The 26,637-nt window shown below is 40.9% G+C and overlaps 8 protein-coding genes and 2 non-coding genes across 14 annotated transcripts; 4 read left to right on the top strand and 6 right to left on the bottom strand.

Annotated features, from left to right (window-relative positions):
* Positions 1-7: 7 nt before the first annotated feature.
* LOC108072541 (uncharacterized) lies at positions 8-17,146 on the top strand. 5 transcript variants are annotated; one of them, XR_011445890.1, is made up of 3 exons: positions 8-256; positions 9,137-9,238; positions 9,296-9,516. XR_011445890.1 is itself a non-coding variant. In XM_070289103.1 (3 exons), exon 3 carries the CDS (start codon positions 16,567-16,569, stop codon positions 17,071-17,073), a length of 507 nt encoding a protein of 168 aa, XP_070145204.1. In that variant the 5' UTR covers positions 8-256; positions 16,026-16,289; positions 16,433-16,566; the 3' UTR covers positions 17,074-17,146. The 5 variants fall into 5 exon arrangements, 2 of the variants coding, with proteins under 2 accessions (XP_070145204.1, XP_017019334.1); XM_070289103.1 differs by lacking the exons at positions 9,137-9,238; positions 9,296-9,516 and adding exons at positions 16,026-16,289; positions 16,433-17,146; XR_001770622.2 differs by lacking the exon at positions 8-256 and adding an exon at positions 8,456-8,482.
* Jhbp14 (Juvenile hormone binding protein 14) lies at positions 1,019-4,522 on the bottom strand. The gene is made up of 4 exons (XM_017163665.3): positions 4,303-4,522; positions 1,666-2,046; positions 1,457-1,603; positions 1,019-1,394 (listed from the first exon to the last, which is right to left on the bottom strand). Exons 1-4 carry the CDS (start codon positions 4,412-4,414, stop codon positions 1,240-1,242), a joined length of 795 nt encoding a protein of 264 aa, XP_017019154.1. The 5' UTR covers positions 4,415-4,522; the 3' UTR covers positions 1,019-1,239.
* Positions 10,850-11,503, bottom strand: LOC108072536 (protein Mabiki). The gene has a single exon (XM_017163711.2). The coding sequence runs from the start codon at positions 11,417-11,419 to the stop codon at positions 10,850-10,852; it is 570 nt and encodes a 189-aa protein (XP_017019200.1). The 5' UTR covers positions 11,420-11,503.
* On the bottom strand, positions 13,330-14,357 carry LOC108072534 (uncharacterized). Its single transcript, XM_017163707.3, has one exon. It carries the CDS (start codon positions 13,967-13,969, stop codon positions 13,430-13,432), a length of 540 nt encoding a protein of 179 aa, XP_017019196.1. The 5' UTR covers positions 13,970-14,357; the 3' UTR covers positions 13,330-13,429.
* A 373-nt stretch (positions 17,147-17,519) lies between the features above and the next one.
* Positions 17,520-19,434, bottom strand: LOC108072617 (uncharacterized protein C19orf47). Its single transcript, XM_017163844.2, has 4 exons — positions 19,275-19,434; positions 18,715-19,143; positions 18,040-18,648; positions 17,520-17,975 (listed from the first exon to the last, which is right to left on the bottom strand). Exons 1-4 carry the CDS (start codon positions 19,291-19,293, stop codon positions 17,611-17,613), a joined length of 1,422 nt encoding a protein of 473 aa, XP_017019333.1. The 5' UTR covers positions 19,294-19,434; the 3' UTR covers positions 17,520-17,610.
* A 123-nt stretch (positions 19,435-19,557) lies between these two features.
* Positions 19,558-20,494, top strand: Ski6 (exosome complex component Ski6). Its single transcript, XM_017163781.2, has one exon. The coding sequence runs from the start codon at positions 19,634-19,636 to the stop codon at positions 20,381-20,383; it is 750 nt and encodes a 249-aa protein (XP_017019270.1). The 5' UTR covers positions 19,558-19,633; the 3' UTR covers positions 20,384-20,494.
* On the bottom strand, positions 20,480-21,891 carry mRF1 (mitochondrial translation release factor 1). The gene has a single exon (XM_017163780.2). The coding sequence runs from the start codon at positions 21,800-21,802 to the stop codon at positions 20,624-20,626; it is 1,179 nt and encodes a 392-aa protein (XP_017019269.1). The 5' UTR covers positions 21,803-21,891; the 3' UTR covers positions 20,480-20,623.
* Positions 21,892-21,929: 38 nt separating this feature from the next.
* LOC108072573 (actin-binding protein IPP) lies at positions 21,930-25,399 on the top strand. Its single transcript, XM_017163779.3, has 5 exons — positions 21,930-22,827; positions 22,892-23,083; positions 23,891-24,735; positions 24,791-25,046; positions 25,104-25,399. Exons 1-5 carry the CDS (start codon positions 22,369-22,371, stop codon positions 25,236-25,238), a joined length of 1,887 nt encoding a protein of 628 aa, XP_017019268.1. The 5' UTR covers positions 21,930-22,368; the 3' UTR covers positions 25,239-25,399.
* LOC121502506 (U5 spliceosomal RNA) lies at positions 23,646-23,770 on the top strand. Its single transcript, XR_005991024.1, has one exon. It is a non-coding gene; the product is annotated as a U5 spliceosomal RNA (small nuclear RNA).
* A 623-nt stretch (positions 25,400-26,022) lies between the features above and the next one.
* LOC121502512 (U2 spliceosomal RNA) lies at positions 26,023-26,218 on the bottom strand. The gene has a single exon (XR_005991030.1). It is a non-coding gene; the product is annotated as a U2 spliceosomal RNA (small nuclear RNA).
* Positions 26,219-26,637: the final 419 nt, after the last annotated feature.

The raw sequence follows: 26,637 nt of genomic DNA, 5'->3' as shown, positions 1-26,637 counted from the left end.
CGGCAAACAGTTAGACTTTGACTGATCACAAAACCGGCTCCGTCCTCTGATTTATAATGTCGTATTATTAAGTAGAAAAAAATTATTGAAGGCATAAAATAAATGACAACGATGATTTGCCATAAATACTTATAATAATTACCCACAATGAATATACGGATAATCAAGGGGTTTGCCTATTTTGGATATTCAGACAGTCGATAATTGGTGGATTCGAAGGGCTGCCAAATCAAGCCTAAAGAAAAGCTTCTCATAGGTGAGTCATATCGGTGCCTGAACTTAGCTCTCAAAACAAACCAGAAACGCAAATTTGCTTTGCTCTTAAAGTTGACTCGATGAGTGTCCATTCAAAAGGTATACATATATTATAGTTTTCTTAATTATTTAATTCTAATTGGCTTCTTAACATATTCCATTTTAATAGAACATCATTATCGGAGTCTCATTATTTATACTTTCTTCAAAGTAGTCATACACAGTGTAAATATTAGAATAGTGTCTTACTTTGTGGGATGCCTCTCTAAAGTTAGTTGTTTATAAATAATAATCAAACTTTCAGTGTCACTTTAAGTAATTATCGGCTGGCGCATTTGAAAGTCTAAGCTTACAGCTAGTCTGTATAATCATATAAGCCCTTATATAAATAAAACTATATTCTAGGACCTAGAACTCACATTGCCCTAGGCACATTATCAGAAAATGTCGGACTATGTTCATTTGTAGATAAGATAACAATATGAATGTTTAATGTGTGTTCAATTGTTGTGTGATTGCAGAAATTTATTTGAGGTTGACCCCTCTCCTTATTATAATGAAACGTGTAATCAGCGACACTCCGGTTCCATCTATATTTTACAGCAGTTGAAGATTGGCAGGAGTATTTGAATATGGATGAGGGTTCTAGTTTCTCCTGGTAATCTCATGATATCTGTATGTATGCATATTAGTGGAGAACTTGTGGCTGCGAATCTCTTCAATATATATTTTTCGGAAATTCTGTCTTAAAAGAACTTGTGGCTGCTTTCGTTGCCTGTCCGGCAAATTAGATTCCTCCAATATTTATGTATATACATTTATCGGTTATGATTAATGTGATTAATAAGTATTATGGTCAGCATTTAAATTTAAATGAATAATTAAAATTAATAGTAAACTTTATTGCATTAAAAAACAAATGATAACGTCTTGAGTAAAGCAAGTAGGAGAAAGGGGGCGGCTACCAAAGTAATGCCACAGAACCTAATTCTTGGTAACAAGCATATCGAATGGTAACGCATCGAAAAAGTCATTCGTTGACTTCAAAATCAGGGGCTGCCAAGTGGCTAACGTCTCGGGGAGCATGGCCTGATAGAGCTGGCGCCAATACTGATTGATAAAGTCCAAGATGACATCGTCTGAACAGAAAGATAAAATTTAGTATGAATACGAAAGAAGCAACATTTTGGCAGGCACTTACTCAGAGCGGGATCAGGCACCAGGCCATTGGCATAGAAGTGCAGGTCTTCCACCTTGGGCTCAGTCTCCAGTTTAGTCAGACGCAGATATGTGTGGCCATCACGGTCAAATAGTTCTCCCATGGGTCTTGCCCTCATAGCAACATTGGCTGCAATAAAAAGAAGAATTTTTATATATTGTTTTTCTATGGGATTCTTCGTATTAACTTACTCATGGTTATGTTGAAAGCACCTTTAGGGTTGAGCTTAAGGTCGTTCAGCTTAATGTCTGCCTTGTAGAAGCCCTCAACCAGAATTTGTGGCACATGCGAGAGAATCTCCATCCGGACGCGCCTGTTCTTCAGCCGGAAATCGACCTTGTCGACGATGCCGTCGCTCAGGCCGCGGACGACCACCTTCTTCATGGAAATGCGCCCCTGGAGCACGCCGGCATTGTAGTTGTAAGAACTCTTACCCATCTCGAAGGGATCGAGGGGCGGGATGTTGAGCTCGCTGATGCCGTACTTCATGCGTGGAGTTATCTGCTGAAGGCCCTGTTTGATGCACTCGTTTATGTTCAGGTCGCCCTCCCGACATGTCGGAATATCGTTAGCTGTCGAATGTCAAGCGAATATAATTAGTACGTACGAGGAACCTTGACAGATTCTATGTAATTTCAACATAAGCGTTAGTCATAGGCCGTGTGTGATCAATGTGCTTATGCTCTCAGAACGTGACATTTTTCTAATCGAGAATATTCAGGCCGCTCGGTCAGCGTCATGCGCAATTTATTTGTTGTTTGGATTTGAATTTGATTTTGTTGGCGATTTGAGCGATAATTCATGAATTTAATTGAAATCGTTTTGAATCGTATCAAGTTCGTTTCGCTTTAAATGCTTTCGTAATTGTGGCTTTTGGTAAATGTACCTTGGGAGAAGGTCGACACCGGAAGTGCCGGCTCCAGGCAAAAGACTGAAGCAGCAAACTCGTTTGACAATTCTTCAACAATTTATTTTTATATGCTCCCATAAGCATGTCTTATTTATATCTACAGAGATGTCTGACTCGGTCAACAATTAAAGTCTAAAACCAACAATTGCAATTGTTGTTTTGGCCAATGAGGTACTTTAAATAGCACTTTATTTCAGGCGTTTATTTTCGGCAAGAAACTGCTTAAAGATATTACTTATCAGCATGACAATCTTAATTTAACGCTGTTCATCGTCCAAATAAATCATCAGTCTAATGTGCAAACCAAAAAAAAAAAAAAACTAAGAGAGTTTAACAATACAATGAGACATACTTTTATGCAAATAAATATATATTTTTAAATATTTTTAAAATAAATTGACTTCTAATTTATGAGTTTTTATTTAAATTAATCATGCTGATAAAAATAATTTGATTTATTTTTAATTAAAATAGCAAAGAAAATAAAGAACTTACGGAAAGTAATATGTTACCACTATTTAAATATTTCTTAAATTTTGTTTAATATTAATATTATCTTAATAAAGTAAGCAAATTTGTCAAAATTAAATTTAAACGCAATTTCTTTCTACTTGTTTGCATAAATTCTATTATTTATGTCATCATCACAACATTCTTTTAATGAATATATAAGAAAATATAGATATATCAATCAAATTTGTCTTTATAATGTGTTTAATATTTTTATTACAATTGTCCTATCTACATACGGGTAATTTTATTATTCTGTTTTCGGGGCTAGAATATTAATTGTTTAATTAGACATTTTCCTTGCATATTTCTTCTCCAAACGTGGACTTAATTAACCATTAGCACTTTGGGCACAATTCTTGCTTCAAGTCTCGTAAGATGTTTAGTTACGATTTGTACAATTTTATTCCAATTAGATAACTAACTTTTGTGCACTTGTAAGTAATAAAGGTAATTTGTTTCGGAACTTTGACTCGCAGATACTCGTAGATAATGCTTTGTTATAAAATTCACACAAAATTGCGTGCTTCACACAATTACTGCTATCAGATCTAGACGAAATGACGTTGAACCTAAAATTTAAACTAATATAGTTTACGACAACATCTCAAGGTCTACTAAAGTGTCAAATTATAAAAGAAAATTTATTTTTAAAATAATAAACATTTTTAAAATTTAAAGCTTCTCGGTTAAGACAGTTTATAACAAAAGCCAAAGGTCTACTGATGAGGCAAATGATTACAAAATAGTTTTGCAGTAATACATTAAGGCTCATCTTCCAGTTACTAAAATAAATCTAGTTTATATCTAAAAAATAAAATTAATATAATACAGAAATTAAATATTTTCATCTGTGGATTGTTGTTTTAAACATTATAAGCAGACCATCTCAGAACAACATAAAGTAATTAGGGTTAAGGTATTGCATACTTTTTGTTACACAAATAAAGCATTCCTATTTACAAAATAATCATTGCCTACTTTTTTTGTTTTTTTGCGATTGAACAAACTGAACATACAACAACAATGATGATCAGAAATAATAATAAATAATGTAGGACTTCTATAATTGTTTTTAAAGCCTAAATCTATTAAGAAGTCACTTCAAGAATGTTTTGAGCAGCTAAGATTTTATAAATATATTATATATATTACAAATTTTTAAATTATGCTAAAATAAATTCTCTATTCTCATTTTTAAAACCATTCCCGAAAAAATGTTTTTTAAGCTTTGATAATCAATAAAAAGTTTAAATATCTGACCTCCTTTATTCTTTTTAAGTTAACAACTTCATTATAAATTAGATTTGTCATTAAATTGAATATAAAATAATTTGTCAACACCTTTACTAATTTTTTAAATTATTTTTTTTCACTTATTTACTTCACTATAATGTAAGAAACTCACACAATTCCCGGACCGGCTTGAATTCCACATGTGGCAACTCGATTCCCACATCTTCTGCCGCATTAATGCCGGAAATTGAAATGAAAACGAAAGCACAAAATATTCTCCACATTTTTCCAAGTAGAATAAAGAATATATTTCAAAAACTGTTATCGGTTATCAAAAAGCCGGTTGAATATTAAGCCTGGCCGATGCAAGTGCTAATCGACGTCTGAGAGCTCCCGCGAACGCTGGCTTTTTATTTATGGCAAGAAAGCAAAACAGCAAAACCAATCAAATCCAGTGTGCCAGACCAAAGACAAAACGCAATACACAAACACTGATGCGCAGCATTAGTAAATAATAGGGATTTTTGGGGCGGACCGAGGGGCGGGAAATAAAAATAGCTTGAAACTAATGATGACGACGACGTCGTCGGCGACGTCAGCTGTAGAAAACAAAGCGAATGCAAAAGTCAGCAGTGAAATACAAACGACGTTATTAAATTCCCTCGGAGAGTCGTGAAGCTGATGCCACCCAGCCATTGGATTTTGCTAAGCTCGACCCATTCCGACCCGGTTCGACCCGACTACCGCTAGCTACCGGCAGCTGTCCGTTGATGTTTCCTCGTCTTTTGTAGCTTCGGTGACAAGTGAGTTCCCAGAGCTTGGTCCCGATTGCATAGCAGCCTTGTAATCAAAACAGGTCACTCAATAGGGTGACCTGGTACCTTGATTTCTAGCATTATCGGTTAAAGCTAACCATACATTATGAGGGAAGTTTGCTAAGAAAAAGTTATGTAAACAAAGCGAAATAAAATAATTTAAAAAATTAAACTATTAAGTTAAAATATAATTCATCTAAAGAATTACACTATTTTCACTTTATAACTCTTCTTCCTAAACAAGTTATTATTCGCCTGATAACTCTTGAGGTCTTTTATTCAATGAAACAAAGACATTGATGACAAGTCAACCGAAACATGATTTTTATTTGTCAGAGAAGTAAGGTACAATCTTCATGGTATACCATCCAAGCAAATTACAAATAAAATCCATTATTTACCTTTTAGATTTCTTGTATTTAATACTCTCAAAGATAATACATATAGTTCAAAAATATTTACATTTTTTACCGTCCTGATATCTACTGATGTCGAGGGCCTGGTGGTACTAGACAAGATTGCTTAAAAGAGATAAACGGGAGCGGAATCTCTTACTGTTCGGGTCGGTCGACTTCGTGTTGTTAGTCTTAAAATGGAAGGATAAGCTAATGCCATTCGATTTATAAGAAAAATTGGGCAAATCGCTTAACAAAGAGAGCGCGAAAATAGTTTTTGTTTATATTTTCTGATACTGCAGGGATTGAAGAACAAAAGTTTACACTATCAGCGTGCCGGCTGTTCCAAAATGACATAAAATTAAGTTAAGGGCTTTTATATACTAAAAACCAAATTAAGAAAATATTAACTTAGCATAATATTGGAGTATTGTTTATAATGTTGCTACAGAGAGCCAGAAAGGGTTTTAAGATTTCTTTACTTATTTACATATTTTGCCCCTGTATAAAAGAATATAATCATTTTGCAAACAAGTTTTTCCACGAGCGCCTAATTGAAGTGTCTGTTAAGTATTTTAAATCAACCATGACCAAGTCAATATCTATGTATTGATTCACAATGCAAATGAGATATTGCACTTAAAAGTCTTATGACAGTTACACCTTAGCTTCTTCATCTTATTTGTGTATTCAAAGTTCTTCGAAGGGGAATATTAGATTGCAATAGTTTCAGAAGTAATCAAAGCTGACATACCTTAATTTAATATTAATTAATAATTACTTATGCTAATTATTATAACATTAATAAATAATATTGGTAAAATCAATAGTCAATGTTTCTAATCTAACAAGGAAGGAGCAGTTTGCATATCTAATGATATTATACATATGTATATGCTTTTATGTTCATAAATAGCAAAGTTAAATAAATTTTAATATTAATTCCCCATACATTTTTTGGTCGTTTTAACTACAATATAGTCCTTCGATTTTTATAAAAATAAAAACCTAAATTTTAAAATTATATGAATACTAATTATCGTAGAAAAGAACTCACCGACTTGAGTCGAGTCCCTCCCCCTAAGTAACCAAGCAACCATTTTTCTTTTATCTCCGGACGTGGTAATGGTACTCTGTCCTCACTTATCTCAATTGTAGCAGACATGGCACAAGGGGGAACCCCAAAACCAGCCATTAATCTGTCTAAAAGAACACCCAAAGCCACATCTTATCAGCACATTGAATATGGGAATGCGAATTCGTTTCGGTAACCCCGATAACAATGTAGAAAAAGATGAACAAAGAAATTTGAAAAAGAGGAACAAACACAAATTGAATGAGCGGATTACTGCATGCTGTGCCGTTGGACAGGAACAAACATGTTGCAGAGACGCTCAACGGGTCGGAGGTCAGCATGTGGGCGTAGGTAAGGACGGGCGAGTGCGAAAGGGATGGCGCGACCGGTGCGCGTGCGCAGGCAAATCAGCGTCATTTATAACTTTGTTTTCGTTTTGCAAAAAGGAAAAATGGCGACTCCTCCGATTTGTGTAAACAAGATCATAAACATAATCATTTGGGATGCGCGAGATAAGGGCTTAAAGTATATAAAACGACGGAACCACCCACTGGACCATCAGTCAATCCAGAGACTTCGAGAAGACAACATGCAGTCATTCAGCCATCTCATCTATCGCCACAAGAAGTTCGATGTGGGCCGAAGCGTTGATAAGGTTGCGTTGCTCATAAAGGAGGAGCTCATATCCCGGAGCAGCACTCCCTGCAGCATCTCCAGCAGCTCAGGCATTCGTAGAGCCTCAGAAGAGATGTCCTCCAGCTTGTGCTTCAGCGACCAGGACACCCAGTTTTCGCCTGTGCCCAAGCGTCGGCGCCTGGCCTCATCCTCCGCATCCGTATCCTCGGACATCTCTCTGCCATCGCCCAGCCCGATCAACGTCAACGCCATCAGAGACATCTGCAAGTACCACGTCAACATGGTGAGAAAGTTTCCCAAGAAGGAACGCACACCGAAGGAACAGGAGCGCCGGGACAAGAACACCATGGCCTGCCGCTTGAGCCGGCGGAAGAAGAAGATCGACGACTTGGAGATCCAGGAGGAGTACGATCAGTTTCTCAAGACCCACCACGAAATGGCCGAGCAGAGCCTGCGTACCAAGGTCTATCTGGATCAGCTGAAGCTACTCGTCGAGCGGGTAAATCAATGCCAGCAGCCCTCGCCCAAGGTAGTCAGGGTGGGAAACACAAGGAGAAACTTTTCCATTGACTACCTAATCGGAGCCATTAGCCAGGAGCAGGTGTAGGCTTCAGGAACGTTAATCAAAGCTCTCTTGTAAATTATAACCACCAATAATTTATTTAAGTTTATGTTGTTAAATTTGTTTAAGAATCAAAGGCCATCTTTAGAAGCTAAATAATATAATTAGATTATGAATGCCAAATATTAGTTGTAAGCTTGTACATTATTACCCGATAATAAATATCAAAGATTTTATACTAATTATAAGACATACTTTTATTTTTCACATCGTTGACCCGAGTACTAAAATATGTAAACGGTTTCATGGTATTTATTATTTATAGGAAGCATCTCGAATTTTTAAATATCTAAAATTTTGGCAATTAACTGAGCCATTCTAGGGCTTCCTTCTACGCTTCTCCCTTAGAGTCGGGTATACAGGCGTCCACAATTTTTAAGAACGATTCTTGCGAACTCATCAGAGCGGGTATTAATTTGGTCACATCCACAGTACCCTTAAAAAGCTGGGTTATTCCCTCTACAATCCCTACCCAAAGACAACAAAGTAGACCGATCAAAACTGCAACTATGGAAATGGAATGGGGTGGAACGGTCTGAGTAATAACTTTTATCTTTGTACATCCATCCCTCATCTATCTTCATTGCACTTCAACTATAACTAACCAGAAATACAAGCTAGTTGTCTCGTAGTCTCGTAGCTGTAGACATATTTTAAGCCTGGTTAATAATATCGGTCACGCCAAAGGTTACACTTTACATGTGTAATACTGACTTACAATCGTTATAGCGCTAAATACCGATACAAATATGATTATTTCATTTTATTTTATTATATATCATTTGATAAAACGTTCGCTTCAGTCGCTAGTCTGTGTCTTTTTTGATGATAAGTAGTAATCCAATAAAACTATATAAATTAAAGGATTATATTTCCTTTAATTTATATAGTTTTATTGGATTACTACTAATAAAAATATAGAATTTATATAAATAATTAATTTTCAATGGTTTTCATATATGTTTTTACATATGACTTTTAAACGTGTGTCTAAAATAAATATATCAATTAAATCAAGCTAAAACCAATTTGACTATTGGCTATTTTATTATTATTTTTATTAACTAACACTTAAGACATCAATCAAATTTGCGAGCTAAAAATTAAGTTCGTTAGGCAACCTTTTAAAGCTTAAACAAATTTTTAAACAAACAAAAACCGCTCAATTGCCTATACAGAAAATATTTGTCACTTGTTATTTGCTTAGTTTCTTGTTGACTTTTTGTCAAACAAAACTTTAATTATATTACTTTTTTTTAAGTTTATTTTTAATCGTTTTATCTAACTAAAATTGTGTTTATATATTTAATCGTTTTATCTAACTAAAATTGTGTTTATATAAATAAATATTTTAAAGTTGCGAAACTTTTATATTTAACTTAATTTTATTATGATATATTTTTATACCAGAAATTTCGATACCTCGAAGCTTACAGCATTTTTTATAATATATATCATTTCAGGCTTTTCCTCTCGATCTACATTCCCAATTCATTCCCACTTGGCCACATACATTGTATGCTTGCGAACTTGAATTCTCCTCGTCCTGCTTGGTTGGAAATTAGGTAACGGCCTAATTAGAGGCTTTAACTATGCCTTAATTTCTACTTTTATTTTTGCAGACGAGTGCGCTTTCACTCGATCAAACGGCAACCTGCTCGCAGTCAACTCAAGTTGCATAATGGCTCCACCAAGCAGAAAATCAATGGCCTACAAGGAAGTTCCGATTATCAGTCAAAGAAAATATTTGTAAACATGGACACAACTTGTGTTGAGCTCGGAGAGCCCCCGCTAAAAATGCAGCCAACTGAATCCGGGCCTGACTGCACTGAGTGAAAAATAAGAGCTTTACTTAATTTGAGTGTTCAGGCGGCAGGGGGAAGTCCCTCCCAGACGTAATTAACTCTTTTGGCATTGCGCAACCGCAGTTAATTACTTTTAATTTTCATTGTGGGCCATTTGATACTGCTGGCTCTCGGCTCTCGACTTCCTATGAAAATCCAAGTGCAGAAAATTTCCGTGGCGGCCAGGCCATGGCAACCCAATAAACCACTTTGCACTTGTGCCGCGCCAACATCAGTTTCGGCTAATTGTCGAGTTGTGTTGATCTGCTTTTGGCCAGCTTGCTTAACATTGAAAACTGCACTTCTGCGCTACAGGTTTAACGCTTGCAAAACTCTGCGTCACAACGGGGCTTGAACTTGAAGCTTTTCGTGCCCCTTTAGAGGCTTGAATAGATGTTTATATATGTATATATATCTCACATCCGATTTCTGTCAATATTTACTGCGAGCCATTGCTTACGTGGATCGAGGGCAATGGCAAAAGCTCAGCTGTGTCTCAATATTGTTCTTTGTTTTCGGGCTTGAACCTTGACAACACTTTTTAAGAACGTACTAAAACTTGTTGAACTTAGCTGGAAAATATTCATTTGAATGAGTCACCAGAAAAGGCTTGAATATTTTTAATATTTTTATTAGACAGCAGATCTTGTTAAAGATCTTCTTACCAGCTTATTAACAATTTTGTAATTACTTTCTGAGGAACTGGACTTCGATTAGAAATATTTAAATTGCATGATAAATAAATTACAAATTAAATTGTAAGACGTTTACGGTCATTAGCACCCTGTAAAATAAACCCGTTGTAAACAGGATTGTAGTAATTTCCATGAGTGTGCCATTAAGTGTGTATGTTATTTGCTTAATCTGTAATACAAAGAGATTACACCAACCGCAAAACTTTGGTTTTTTTAATGAACAGCAAGCAATGTATTCTGAATCATTATTTGAGAGATTATTATTATTTAGAGATTATTATTACTTTTTAAATGAAATATATAAATCAAACTATGAAAGCAAAAACCAATAAATATTTTAAATGAAGTGCAGGCTTCTTACAAAACAAATATTATAATTAACTGCAATTTCGAGGGCTTCTTTTAAATTTTAAATAAATCATTAAATCTTTGGACTGCTCAAAGTTGAAGGCTCATCTTTTTTACCATATTTAAAAAATATAAAACCCCCAAAATTTAATGTAAACAAAAACCGAAATTTTGAATTAATTTGTAGAATTTATTTCATAGTCAACAATAAATAAATTAAGGCTTAAAAACTAAATCACATTATTGGGCTGTCCATAGTCGCTGAATATGTCGCTCTCCCGGTCAGTGGTCAGTGCTGACCACCAAAGATGAGCATCTGCTGTGAGAGGGCCATTTGCTGAAGGAATTGCTGCTGCTGCTGGGGCAGAACATGACCGGGGGCTGGGGCTATGGCGCGCTGGAAAACCGCCTGCTGAAGGATCTGGCGGTAGTAAAGGCTGAGGCGCACCTGCTGCTCCAGCATGGCGGCATTGTGTCTCCGATACTGCTCGTACTGCTGGCTCATTTGCTCCTCCTGCGCCTGCTTGGCTCGCCGGCTGAGCAGGCAGGCCAGCGTGTTGCGATCCCGACGCTGCTGCTCCTTGGGACTGCGCTGGCGCTTCGCTTGTCTATGACGCACCATGTTGGCATGATACTGGCTGACGGGTGGCTTGGGCACAGGAACGGGGGACGTTGCTCCCTGCGACTGGTTCTGCTCGTTGTCCAGCCATGGTCGGAAGAATCCCTGGACCTGGCGGCGCTTGCTGATAGGCTGCTCCATTGTATGCTGGAAATTGTTCTCCTTGTCCTCATGGTCCGAGTCCCGCTTGCGCTTGCTAACGGCGAACTTCTTGTGGGCGTAGTTCGTTGTGCTCTCCATTTTATGGTTCGAGTTGGATAACTTGGCTTGTGTGATGTTGCTCGCTTGGCGAATGCTTGCTGAATGATTGCTCCTGAGCTTGATATCCTGTTTATATGCAGACATGTCCTGGACCTACAGGTAGCCCAAGGGAAACCCATTTGTCCCGGGTCTGTCAACAAAGGGGATTAACGCATCCCGTGTTAGGTAATAGTGTAATCGCCGCGAATGGATTAACGAATTTTTTTTATGACCTGAACGATTACTACTAATTGCCGTCGCAGCAAAAGGTTCTGAATCCTTTTCAGTGTTTTACCTGCAGTGCCCGCCAAATGTGGCCACCGGAACAGGAAAGTTCTAGACTGAGCGACTACGAGTCTCTTTTTATTGACCTACTTGATCCCGTGTGTTGTGTGTAGGGTGGCCGTGGTCCCATGGCCCTTAGTTCGGGCCCGACTCTCTGTCATATCCTTTGTATTAATTCCCTAGAAAATGACAGGAATTGAGTTGAGATTTACCTGATTGGGGACGTAGTGGATTTTTTCTAGTTCGGTCAATTTATGGCGACGATGAAACGTGAAACGTTTCCCCTCTGTGGAAAAATTTAAATATTTTCAAATCTTGATTTATCAAATATCTTTTATAAGAGCAATTTGTAATTTATTACGTAATTAATATAATAATAAGCAAACGTTCCGTACCTTCAGTAATGTTTATAGCTGCCTTGGTTAAAATTACATTCTGGCGATTAAAACATAAAAGATTCAGTTTTCCGAACTTCTTTCTTTCTTGTTAATGTTTTTACAATAAAACTAATTATCTATAATGTATTAGAGATATCTATCTTGTCACCTATAATTTCCCAGTTTTCCCAGATGCCGTTACTATGCCTTGACATAATCATTTCCGTATTACCTCAACTACTAGGATGATTTAATTTCCTATTATATAAATCCAAACACGGATCTTGCCAGAGATATAATCAAACAATACTATTTAAATTATCGTATTTCCCGAGATGTGTTAATTCGATAATTTGTCGATGCGGATTTGATAATATATTACAAAATCGATTCAAATAACAATTTATTTTATTCGCTATTCTCTTTAAATCATTTACATATATTTACATGCATGTTACTATTTGTATGAATCACTAAGTCAATGCATAAGCATGCACGTAATATCGTACGACTAAGTGTATGGCCACTTTCCGAAACCAGTTTAAAGTTTACTTTAATTAGGACACCCAAAAATAAAAAACTTCTATAGCTCTTTATAAATCGTTGTTTACTAATGAATATTGTATAGTTAAGAGATTCTTTTTATATCAGAAATGAGAAACTAGAACCCCCTCCTCAAATTATGAACATCGGTAAACAAAGCTATACTCTTGCATTCGTTAAAAAACAAAGTCGATATATAATAATTTGAGTAAATTGGGAATATAGTTAAGAGACTTTTTCCTCAATATATGTAGATATATTTCCCTATTAAACTTGGCTTTGAATCGTACCTGTAATTTATTTTTTATAGATTATTCAAGCGGTTTAATTCTTCTTGGAAAGATACGCGTTCAAATCAATTTATCAATTTTTTATTTTATTTACTTTACGTTGTTACATGTTCTTCCTCAAATCAATAATAATAATAAATAATTAATTTAAATTTCATTTGCCAAACAAATAACTTTCAAAAATATATACATTTGTTTAAAGATCAAGATCAACCATATTCTAAATATGCCATCAACTTTGAACTGTCTCTAAGTATCCAAACACTTTAGTTCACAAAAATCAATCTTGATTTTGTCTTATTTAAATAAAAAGTCTTAAGGAGATATTTCACAATTACCTTCTACAAATAAAAAGAAGCCAAAAGAATTTAAATAACAATTTCTTAGTTTTATTGTTAAGTCAATTAAACAAATAAATAATACTTTAAAAGTAATCACAAGGTCATTTTGGATGTTCCTAATATTAATATGTACAAGTACTTAAAGCACTGAGACAGCGCCAAGTCGATATCCATTCAAGGATGTTGGGTTGTGGCCTGGTGGACAAGGGACATCTGCTGGTGGTTCGTCGGTGGCAACGGCTCTATGGTGGCCATGGTCTGCTGAAGAAACCGCACATAGTAGAGACTAAGGCGAATCTGCTGCTCCAGGTTGGCCTCGTGCTGGATCCGACTCGTCAGGTATTGCTGCTCGATGAGCTGTTGCTGCTGCTGCTGCGATCGCCGGTGCCGCAGGCTAGCCAGGGTGTTGCGATCCCGACGCAGTTGCTCCTGCGGACTGCGCTGGCGTCGCTTGTGGCTGCGCACCATATTGGCCTGGTAGGTGGGATCCACCAGTGGTGGTGTTACCATGGTCTTGCGCGGCGGCTCCGGCTGCTTTGTCTTTTCTGGCTCGTCCAGCCAAGGACGGAAGAAGCGACGCTTGGATGGGGGCTGCTCGGGAGTCCGCTGGCCAGGCTGCTCCATGACGAAGATCACATCGTCGTCAGATTCAGAGTCCTGGCTGCGCTTCCGCTTCAGAGCTGCTGTGAATTTCTTGTGGGTGTAGTTCTCCATTATGATCGCCAATTGATTGATTGATAGCTGTGTGTGTGCTTCGATGTCTTTGTGGCTACTGTGCTGCCCCTCCTCCCGGCATTCCGTTTTATGCAACTCTAGGTAATCAGGGCGAGCGCCTCCCACAAATAGCGAGCGACCCAAGTCCGAAAGATTTTCCCACCACCAAGTACCTGGAATTCCGTCCAGGTATTTCCCCGACGCAGTTCATTCATTCGGCAAAGATGTCCCGAACTAATCACCCGCGCAGTCCCGGCTGTTACCTGAACAGGGCGTCCCTAATCCGCCGGCTGGCATTCTCTCCAGTAGGTTCCATTCCTTTCCACTCGTTCGCCTGGAGTCTCGAGGGTGTCATAAACCAGTTGTTGTCGTCCGTTCCTCCGTCTGTTTACATGGCCGACAGTTTTCAACAGAATTACCTGTTCGCCCGACCCTCGACTAGGGATCTCTCGGATCTCTCGATCACTGCTGTGTAATCCTGGCGCTCAATTTGGCCAAGTTCTCTGCCGGCCCGTTATTGTTCGGCCTTCTTTGTGGCACCTGAATAGCAGACAAACAGTGCCTGGCGGTCCCGATCTCGATACCGAGATATATTGATCCGAGAAACACGCATCTTTGACTTCAGCCTCTGACAGCTGAAAAACCATTGCTCCGGCATCGCCCTTACCATAGAACTCCGCGGCTATTACTGAATGCTCCTTCTGCCGGTGTCCCCGGCATTATGTCGGATTTTTCGTTTCATTCAATGCCCTTTTGTCCATTGATTTATGCAGTCAAAGAACGCTGGTTGCTTCTCACATTTCGGTATTCCCTCGCCTAAGCGGATTTTATTCATCTTTGGGTGGGTTTGAGACCAGTCCTTGAGAGAACACAGCGAAAAATTAGACACTTTTTAATTTAAATCAAGATCGTTAGGGATTCAGAAATAACGTTATGAATTTTATATGAAAATAAACGAATTTAATGTCCAGTTTAAATTATTTAAATTCAATAATTATTATTTTTCATAGTTTTTACTTTTCAACACCTATTTACACCTATTCAATGTTTTATTTATTTTATTATTTTTATTAGTTGTGTATATGTAATTTATATAAATACAATTTATAACAAAGATTAAGGGATTAATCGGAAAAATTTTGTAATAATTCTACTATTAGTTTATTAATACACAAGGGACACCAAATATTATTATTTTGCTTCCATAATTAATTTAGAATGGGAATCAGGATTCATTCTTATTTTAGGCAGAAAAATCCAAGAGTTTATTTTTCTGTTCTGGTTAATTAAAATTAACACAAAATAAATGTGCTTTTTGTAAGGAAACTCCACTTCTTATAATACAATTTCTCACTGTGTAGAGTCAACAAGCAGGCTGGGAAATGGGTTTTTTGTTCACTTAAAGTATTATAGTGAAAGATTGAGGTATTGTTTAATTGTTTCCTTTATGTATTGATCAATTTCCATCTGTTCTGGAACGGAAGGAGTCGGTAATACGGGATACAAGTGATACAATCTTGATGACCTACAAAAAGGGGCGTTGGGTATTAAAAGAAAACAGGAAAGAGTAAAGATTCCTGTTTCGTTGGAAATTTATATTCTATATGTAACATGTTTCCTACTATGTAACCGTTTAGTTATTTTTATTTTTTTTTGTAAAATCTGAAGTGCTTTTTTAGTCCAATTATCCGATTATCCCAAGGATTGACCGAGACCAAAAATTATTTATCTATATATTACGAGCCTTTGATTCCGCCTTATTAATTTATTTAAAAAAAAGACTTTAATCATTATATTTTATTATTATTTTATTATTAAGTTAAATACTAACGACCAAGGATATATATACATATGATATGTATCTTAGAGATACATTTTCTAAGATCGATTCTCTTTATTGCTTTATAAATTTATTTGTGACAGTGCTTAGAATCTTAGAAAACGCGTAGCACAAATCCCTCTACGAACGAATCCCTATACACACACGCAACATTTCGGGAAAATCCCAATAAATTTCCATTCAATGACCATTGTGACTAAGCAGCGGCATCCCCAGAATCCAGAACCGAGAATTTTGAACCAAAACTTAATGAGGCAGATTAGCGGTAAGCAAGATAAGGATCCGAACTAAGGTGGCTTCAAAGAGTGGCAAGCGCAGGCGCTGGCAGATCTCCGGGCAGCTGATTGTTCCCAGAAACGTATCTCGGGAGGATTCCAGGAAATCCCGGCTGACCTGAGGACAGAAAAGAAAAAGAAGGTGCGAGCCCGTTGCAGCAGCAAATGAAAAATTAATTACAAAGGACTTTCTTCGGGCGAGCAGGTAACAGCAGGGTACCTAGCCAGGTAGTGTGGGTGTTGCCGAAATCCTTTTTCTCCGCACGACCAGACAATGCCAACCTTTTGTCAACGTAGATTTTCCCATAAACAAGGCGAAGAGTCGGCCTTAATGATAATTTCTTTCAGGTCTGTCGCAGGTAGGTCGTCCGTGCCGGGGTATAAAATCTAGGTTGCGCAGCAGCCAGGAGCACAGTCGAGCCCTAACAGCCGTCGTGAAAACATCTCATAAATACGAAATCGAAACCTAAGCAAAAGCAAGAATGGCACCTTCAAACATGGATTATGAGAACGAAGTGCAGACCACCGAGTGCTACACACACAAGAAGTTCAAGACCTCCGCCTACACTCACAAGAAGTTCAGCAAAAAGGCCAGCAGCAGCGGCAAAGAGAAGGAGGCAGTCGCCACTACCTCGCCCACTCCACTCTTCCGGCCATACGCCCTCAGCGAAAACACGCCGCGAAAGCGTCGTCAGGTGACGGAGATCCAGCAGCATCAACCGCAGTACCACTCCCTGCCTCCCACACCGCCCACCACCCCGCCGCAACATCAGCAACAGCTACAGCATTCGCAATATCCAGTGACTTCGCCACTTCCGGCCACCACCATGCCGTCGCACACACCGGTCTTAAGTCACCAGGCCTACGCCTACATGCTGCAGAAGCAGCGGACCGTGCTCCAGATGCGTCAACTGCTCAGCATCAATCCGGATGCCAACACTTGGCCTGTGGAATGGCGTCAGGCCCTACAGGCGCTGCTGCATCAGTGAGGACGGATCCGTGGATTCCCGAACCTAACGCAACGGAGTGATTTGCCTAGCAACCAGTGATAATACTTTTAAGTGCCACCTGGACAAATTGTACGATATTAACGGAAGCGAGACGTATTAGCGTAGTCCTAGAATAATTGTAAATATCTCTAACATTTAAATATATAAATACAACATTCAAAAATGAAATCTTGATCATTCATTTCATTAATGGGAACAAACTTTAAAAACTTGAATGAAAGTTGGGAAACTTTCTGAAAAAAAACGATGTCAAGCCGCCAGGATTTTGAAATTGTTTTGTTGTTTCTAAAGAAGTTGAAGACTGCCTTTTCCCTCCGATATACAATTTTATAATGAGCTCAATCTAGTCTGGTTTTATTAAGTTCAGGTATAATTATCACCCAATAAACACTAGAACCGATCATCAATCCATTAAACCATTTAAATAAGTTATTTCGAACATGATTTACTGACAAAATTAATTAAGGGCATTGAACTTAAAACAAACTATTAGAGACATCAGTTTACTTAGATTTCTTACATTGAATTATTAAAGCCCAGGCGGTCAAAGACAGAGCTGTTGGATTGTCCGCGCGGCTTGTTGTAACCAGCATTCATGCTGTTATGACGCCGTGGAGGTGCATATTTTTTATTCTGGTGCGGCTCCCGCCGATGCTGCTGCGGCTGCTGCTGGTGCTGGCGGTGCGGTGCTGGTGGAAGCCTGGTGGGAGGTGTAGCTGAGTTATTGCTGCCTAGGCGCTTGTGTACGGGCAGCGTGTCCTGGCGAGTCAATAACTCATCGCTTCTCATACGTATGGCTTTGCCCTTTACGGGACCCTGTGCTTTCTTAGTAGGCGACGCCTTCAAGTTGTAGGTCTTCTTGGTGGCGTGAAGTTTGGATACTAAAATAGAGGATACCACAGATTAGTAGGTCAAAAAAAAAGCGAGCCTAATGAAACAACTCACCCATTCCCAGCCTTGATTTGATGTTATTGGCAAAGTTCTTGCCCTGCCTGGATTTGTTTGATGGCTCTGGGGCAATTTCTCGAACCTCCGCCGTGGAGGCGAACTTTACAATCTTCTCGCTGACAGCCATTTCGATGTCATCGCTCTCAGCACTGGAAAAGTAGTTGTCCTCATCGCTTTCATCATTATTCATGCTGTCGTCCTCATCGTCGCCCCTTTTTAGTGGGACCTTGTGGACGAGCATAACCTTCTGCTGCGACTTCATGAGAGATGCTGCGGGCGCCACCCTCTTGGCCTTGACGATGGGCGAGTTCTTTGTCACACCTCCGGCCAGCCCCGATCGCTGACTGTTCTTCAGGATGGATTTAATTTCCTTGGTCAGGGTGGCCTGGCCAGGCGAGTCGGTTGACTGCTTTCCGCCGAGGCGCGCGAATACAGAACTGTTGCTGGACGTGTCCGCCAGCTTTGTTGCCCCGGTGATGTGCACCCGCACGTTGCTCTCGCCTGAGCTGGAGACGATGCCCTCCTGGGCCTCGTCCTCGCCTGAGTTTGCGTTTAGGCGTGAGAAGATGTCCGTCTTTTTAGAGCTGCTCACGCGATCGGAATAAACTGCAAGAAGAACAGACAACGAATAAGGTTTGTTTACTTCTTAGGACTGTCTACTCTAACGCTTACGTTTCTCCCGCTTGGCCAAAATCTGTTTGCTGCGCTCCGTGGTTCCGGAGGGTAATGTCACTTTGTACTTTCCCTCGTGCTCGGGCAGCACCCGCCTCGCCGGCTTGGCGGGCGGCGAAACCTTTGCTTTGGCGCCCACCGAAGCGACCTGCGACTTGACCACCGGCGAAGCCACCGCTCTGGAGGCAACTGGCTGGACTGGCTCCGGGGTCAGAACCTTGTCCCGGGCATTCTGCTCACAGACACTCTTCGAATGGCGGAGAATGGCGATTATGTCACCCATCGGGGTGATTCCCATCTCCCGCAAGTACTCCTTGTTGAGATCCAGCAGCATGTCGTCCTGGATGCGATTCTCCACGAATACATGAGCATAACCGGCGGCCGCCGGCGATGGGATGCCAGCAGCATTGAAGAACTTTACCCAGCGTGCTGCAAATCGTGGTAAATACATTTATTTTCAGTTATTTTCACGGAAGTGTGCTTGGATTTATTTTGGTTTTCTTTAGCACAAGGCGGCGTCAGTTGTCCGTTTGTCTGTATTTCACAGTTTTTACACCCACCTGCACTGGATTTAGACATGGCTCGAACGAGTAGTGCTGGCTGGCACTATTTTTTTACTTTTCGGGTCTGAATTCTTATTTTTTAGACGATTTTTTGTAGCCACAAGCTATTTATATATTTATTTCTTTTTTTTAAGACAAATAATGTGGCCGAGTGAATAGCCAAACATCTGGCTTTTTTAGGATATTTTATGCTGCCGTAAACAGCTGATTGCACCGGCACGCAAATATCGATATTGCTATCGATATTTTGGATGGTGTTGAAGAACAGTGTTTACAACACTAGTTTAAAATTGTAAACAAAAACGCCGACATTACACGTGCTGCACTATATTTAATATTTGATATAATTTTAAACAATGGGTAGCCACTTTGAGCTGTTAAGTGAACAGGGCTTGCGCCTAGATGGTCGGCGGCCACACGAGCTGCGCCACATCAAGTGCAAGTTGGGCGTTTTCGAAAAGCCCGATGGCAGTGCGTACATGGAACAGGGCAACACCAAGGTTCTAGCCGCCGTTTACGGGCCGCACCAGGCCAAGGGCAAAAAGACGGAGTCCAACGATGTGGTGATCAACTGCCAGTACAGCCAGGCCACGTTTTCCACGGCGGAACGCAAGAACCGGCCGCGCGGCGATCGAAAGTCCCTCGAATTTAAGATGTACCTTCAGCAGTCGCTCAGTGCAGCCATTAAATCAGAGCTGTATCCCCGCTCCCAGATAGACATCTATGTGGAAGTGCTTCAGGCGGACGGAGCCAACTACGCGGTGGCTCTCAACGCGGCCACCCTGGCGCTTATAGATGCCGGCATCTGCCTGAACGAATTCATTGTCGCCTGCACAGCCTCCCTGAGCAAGGCGAACATTCCGCTAACCGACATCTCGCACATCGAGGAGGTTTCCGGTGGCCCAATGCTAACTGTTGCCGCCTTGCCCAATGCCGAGAAAATTGCATTTATCGAGATGAGCGAACGATTTCACATTGATCATTTGGAGACGGTTATTGAGACGGCCATGGCTGGGTGTCGGGAGATCCGCGACATTCTGGAAGCGGCGGTTAAGGAGCACCTCCTGCACATGGGCAGTGCGGCTGATTGGGCGAGAGTGGGTTGAGAAGAAACTGAGGTTTTTTTCTCCACAATTTTGTTGATCTACCAAACGATTGTAAAATCTACTGAATTAAGTGATTAAGTAATTAAAACAAAGAAATTAACCCAAAATAAATGCGAGTTTTTTACTAGGAAACTGTATCCTTTAAAAGTGGAACATCCACAATTAGCTATAATTCGATTATTTCTAATATATTCTTCATTTTAATCGCTGGCGTAAAACAAATAACGTATAACAAGCTATCTAGCTTTGATTGCTGGCCTCCTGGGGCGGCTGCCACGCCTCCAGCAGATCCTTTAGTCGGTCCTTACGGTGCTCTAGCTGCAGCTTCTCTATAAGCCCGCTCAGTTGCTCGCCGCCTTTGAGGAAACCTTCGAGGTTGTGCAATGTGCCGCCTTGAATCCTGTGATCGGTGATGCGATCCTGGACAAAATTAAAGGTGCGAATCTTTTCATTGCGATTGAGGCTACCTTGCTGCGCCTTCTTCGTGGCCAACTTGCTGGCCTCCACGCTTTCCAACTGCTGCTGCACGAGACGTGCCCGCAGACGTTTCATGGCCAGCTCCCGGTTCTTCAGCTGTGATCGCTCTGACTGAGCCTCGACAGCCAAGCCGCTGGGCAGGTGTACAATACGTACCGCCGAGTCCGTGGTATTAACATGCTGGCCACCAGCTCCGCTGGCCCGCTTTGTTTCGATCTTCAGATCTTTCTCTGCTATATGCACCTGGACATCAGCAGGGCGGGGAATCACGGTGATCGAGGCGGTGCTTGTGTGCATGCGTCCGTTTTTTTCAGTGGCAGGAACTCGCTGCACCCGATGGACCCCCGCTTCGTAGCGCAGCCAGCTGAAGACATCATCTCCGCTAACCATTAGGCTGGCATGGCGCAGGCCCCCAATGTCAGTGGTCTCGCGAGCGAACTCCTCGTACTCCCAGCCCATGTGATCAAAGTAGCCGGTGTACATCTCGTACAGCTCTTGGGCAAACAACATAGCCTCCTGTCCACCGGCTCCGGCATTAAGACCGAATATGAGAGCAGGATACGCCTCGTCATCGGCCAGCGTAAGGAGTTCCCGCAGCAGCGTGTGCTCTTGTTTGGCCAACAGGTCGGCATAGACTTTGTTCTCCTCCTGCATCAGTTCTCGCATTTCCTCATCCTTCTCCAACTCCAAGTCCTTTGCACTTGTTATATTACGCTCCAAGACTCGACGCTGCTCCAAGGCGGTGACCACTCCCTCCAACTGAGCCAGGCGTTCGTACAACTTGCTGTTTCCGGCGGCATTCACCCGAAGGACGTAGTATTCCTGGCGCAGGGATTCCAAGTATGCTTGCATCTTTGTGTTTTGCAAGCTGAGAGGATCAGTGCTGGCCCAGCGGCGCACAACCGGAGCAAAGCGGATACTCAACAGTTTTCTTACTAACATAATTGAAAAGTTATAATGAAAATGTACCAAACTAAAAATAATTAAATAACAACAAAGTTATCGATAAGTTGCCGGCAGACTTGCCAGACTGCTGTTCAGTTAACGGACAGACTGCCATCTCGAACAGTCGAGCGTTGCCAGATGGCGTGCTGGTCTCATACATACAAAAGTGCATTGAAAAAACAAGGAAAATATGCCAGTTTTTAGCCTTTAAAGAAATATGTTCCAACGCTAGGATTAGGTTAATCTTGATGGTGCAATAGACATTGATGCCAAGTCGATCTGCTTGCGGAATGTCAACTTATTCGGTTTGATGAAAGTCTGCGCTTCGGGTGTGTGCATGTGCGTATGTGTGTGTCTCTTCTGATTGGAGAAAAATGAACTGACGAAGAACAACAAAAACAACGGCGCACAAGTTGTAGCTGTGCGAGAAAGGCAGCAATTAAGTTTAATTAAGATATCCAATTGAATGTGAGAAGGCTGAGCTGCTGGTGCTGCCCCCAAAAAGTGCATTTATCGACGCAATCCCCAATATATAGGAAGCTGCAACAGCAAAAGTAGACGACATGCCACCGCTGAAAACCTACCAGATACACCACGAATACAATGCGAACAACTTGCAATGCAACGGCAACCCCAATCCGAACGCGAATGCAAATTCGAATCCGAATCCCACCAACAGCGATGCAGACTTTTTCAACTCCACGGGATCGGCGGCGGCCACCCAACGCACAAATCTGCCCTCCTACTGCAACGCCCAGTATCCGTTCAAGGTCCTATCCAATCTTAACCAGCTGCGCGAGCAGTCCCGCTTCTGCGACGTGGATATCGTGGCCGGCGGGGCGACCCTCAGTGCCCACAGGGCGGTCCTGAGCGCGGCCAGTGCCTACTTTGAGGCCATGTTCCGGCCCGAGCTGGGCTTAAACGAGGTCAAGCAGAAGTCGGTGGTGCTGCACACCATTGATGGCGACATACTGCACATTCTGCTGGACTTCATATACACGGGTCGCTGCGAAATCACACAGGTAGGTCACACACAAAACCATAGGCTGGAGATTCCGCCACTCACAGCCCCCTCCATTGTTGCAGTCCAATGTCCAGGAACTGCTCGCCGCCGCCGACATGTTGCAGCTAAACGAGGTGGTTGACGGCTGTTGCGAGTTCCTCTGCCGAGAGCTTCACGCCTCCAATGCTCTGGGCATTTTACGCTTCGCGGAGGCGCACAACTGCGAGTCGTTGGCCAAGAGTGCACTGAACTTTGTCCACGCCAATTTTCCAGCGGTAAGTAGATGCACTTGAGAGGTTTGCTAACGGTGGCGTGGCTTGAATAATATCTTAAATAATGGAAGATTTAAAGTTTTAAAAGTTATAGAATTTTGTGTTAATTAAGGGCATTTTTCTGAGATTAATTTATAACTTACTTGAGATACTATTGAACCATACATCATAAGATATTCTTTACGGAGCTCGTTCTTTGTTGTTTCCAAATCTGCTCTCCTAAAAGTATATTATAAAATTATGTTATACAACAACATCATAAATATAATATTTTATTAAATATATTCGTCCAAAGCTATTTACTAATTTATTTTAAAATTTATGAACATTTACAATAATTTTCAGACATGTATTTTTAAACGCTTTTATTACCATAAAATAGCTAAATTACAAATAGTTGCTTGAAAAATAAAGCAATCAAACTCCTTTATTTCACTTCTCCCCTGTTCCTACAACGACTTATCTCAGGTAACAAAAAAAAAGTAAAACCAACATTGTGATCTTATGATTCCCAACTGGTTTAAGCCCAACATGCATTAGGAACCGAGGGTTTCGGTTTGGTAAATTACTCTGGTTTCTCTTCAATTGTCGAATAAATCTTTCGCCTTTTACTAAAGATTTCCGTGGAGAGGAACACTCTAATGAGTCTAAACTCAATTTTTTGTTGAGCCTGGCGACTTTGTTGCCGGGCGCATAATTAATAAATTACAAATCAGAAGATTAAGTTAACTTATCAAGCAGAAAGTTTATATTCCTGAGGATTTTAAACCTTCAATATATGAATTTTATGCTCTCGTGTCATTTGAACAGATAACCTTGGAGGACGAGTTCCTGGAAACTCCCCAGACTCTGCTCTCACAGCTTTTGAACTCTGAGCTGCTCCGTGTGGACTCCGAGTCGCAGGTATTCCAGGCGGCTCTGCGGTGGATCAAGCATGATGTTACGCAGCGTCGCTGCTACGTTTTCGACATCCTATCACACGTACGCATGGCGCTGGTGCCGGTAAAAGTGATCGACAAGGCTCTTAAGGACGACTGCCGCGACATGTCCGTGAAGATAGCCCTTCGCTCGATCTGCCGGGACATTGCGTCCAAGCGGGGCCAGCTCGTGCCACTGCGGGTCTGTCCCCGCCAGCTGGCCAAGAAGAACATCTATATCATTGGCGGATCCCATAGGGACACGCCACGGACCTGGAACTCGGCCGATTGTATCTTCGAGACGGTGGCCAAGTTCGACATATTCCGACGCGAGTGGACAGAGACAGCCCCTATGGAGGTGGGCCGTATACTGCCCGGCGTATCGGCCCTGAATGGCAAGATTTATGTGGTGGGCGGCGAGCGCGGCTCCCAGATTCTGGCCAATGGTGAGGTCTATGATCCGCAAAACGATGTCTGGCAACCGATTGCCCCAATGATTGTGCCCCGCTGCGAGTTTGGGCTCTGCACCATGGGCGGCAATCTGTTTGCTGTTGGCGGTTGGATCGGCGACGATATTGGCGGTTCAATGGAGTGCTATGATCCAGAGCAGGATCTCTGGAAATTGATTGGCAGCATGCCGCAGCCTCGATTCAGCATGGGCGTGGTCAGCTTCGAGGGTCTGATTTACATTGTTGGTGGCTGCACCACAACAACGCGTCATCTGCCGGATTTAATAAGGTATTTAGTTGATATTAGACTTTGTTTAATTTTCTACAATATTCATCAATTGCAGCTACAATCCCGTGACCAAAGAGTGGACTGAATTGGCCCGCATGCAAACGGCCCGTTGCCAAATGGGCGTGGCCGTCCTGGATCGCTACTTGTATGTGGTGGGTGGCAGCAGTATTAGCCAGGACATTCTCAGCTCCGTGGAGCGATACAGTTTCGACGAGGACAAGTGGTCCACCGTTTGTGCGTTAAACGTGCCGCGAGCCATTCCTGCCGTCGCCGCAGCTGATGGTCTTCTCTATGTGGCTGGCGGGGATCAGGTGAGACATTATTCATCAAATTCAAAGTAAAATACTGATAAATATTTCCTCTTTTAGCCTTGCGAAGTCAACTTTTACCGAGCACAAGTGACCATCAATGCTGTCGAATGCTATGACCCCCTGTCGGACACCTGGAAGAATTGCCCCGACCTGCCAGTTAGCCGCTCCGAGGCTGGGGCCGTGGTTGTCTAAGAAAATCTCTATCGTCGTCTTAAGCATACCCACACAAGTAGGAACACTCTTTAACTTTAGCTCTAGGGCATTGTATACGTTACACATCACGAAATCTCTTCCCCTTTTTTCAAAAAAAAAAAAAAAACAAAACTTGAACGTAGTGGTGGTCTCACGCCAAAGATCGCGTTGTTACGGTTGATGTTGTTTTGTGGAAGCACATAGCGCAGCTATTAACCAGTCGGTACCCACATGCTAATCTTATTAGTAGATAGTCACAAGGGATTCCCACAGCCTCCAGCCTCAGATTGTTCCGTAGTTGAAGTTGTTGTCCCTTATGAAAGCGAAACCAAAACACCGAAATCTAAGGATTATCGTAATTGCTGAACAATTATTTGAATCGAGTTTGTTTTGTTTTTAAAATTCTGTTTGTTTCCCTTAATTTATTAAAAAAACGGAATGAAAACGAAAAGCGTTACGAACCTGGTTTGAGGCGCCCTTGAGAAGAGCGTATTGTATGGATTTGAATGTACCAACAAAACCAAATAAAAACAATCAAAAATAAACAAACTGTATTAAAAATAGGTGTATTATCGAAATAAATATAGACTTATTAACTAACAACTGTACAACTTTAAGAAGCTTTTTATTTAGATTATATAGCGGGTGGGGTAAAAAAAGCGACAATATTACAGAAGTTTCTTCAAAGTTACTTTAACTAAGAGAAAATATCTGAAAAATGCACTGTCTACATGCATCTTTTACTAATATCTATCTCAAAGGTTTCAATTTTTAATATTTATTATTTAGTTGGGCCGAAATCCCGGCGGTACTGCAATACCGGGCCAACCCGCGACAGAGGTGGAGCAAGCTCCTAGCACTCCGTCTATTTCCAAAAATCAGTTTAACATTTGTTGTCCTCCAATGGAGGAACTATCAGATGTTAAGCTGATAAGAACAGATACTACACTTTGATCTTAGCCATAAGGCCGAGAAGCGATAACTGGAAACGGCAAAACACCAGGCTCTCCATGCACAAACGGCTATAACCAGTTGGGAACTATAACTGCGCAGAGGGGGAAAATACTTCACGCAGCTGCTTGTTCAGTTACAGTGTCTGCTTTTAGGGGTTGATGTTAAGACCGCGGCAAAAGTTGATATAAACAGCAGTTTGCTTGCTTTTAGGGATTGCTGTTGTCTAAAACGAATTTGTTTTTGACCGAGTTAAATTTAAACGAAATAAAGTAAATTAAAAATATAAAAATATTTATAATAAATACATACTATAATGTATAATAAATGCATATTTTATCCAATTCATTATCTTTAAATGGGGCTATAAAAGCCTAATCTGTTTTTGTTATATGGGTTTTGGCCTGTCCCTTAGACAACAGCTGATAAAACACAGCAGCACATTCAA

Source organism: Drosophila kikkawai, chromosome 2L (assembly GCF_030179895.1).
Source record: "Drosophila kikkawai strain 14028-0561.14 chromosome 2L, DkikHiC1v2, whole genome shotgun sequence".
NCBI lineage: Eukaryota > Metazoa > Arthropoda > Insecta > Diptera > Drosophilidae > Drosophila > Drosophila kikkawai.
This window is presented reverse-complemented; position numbering and strand designations above follow the sequence as displayed.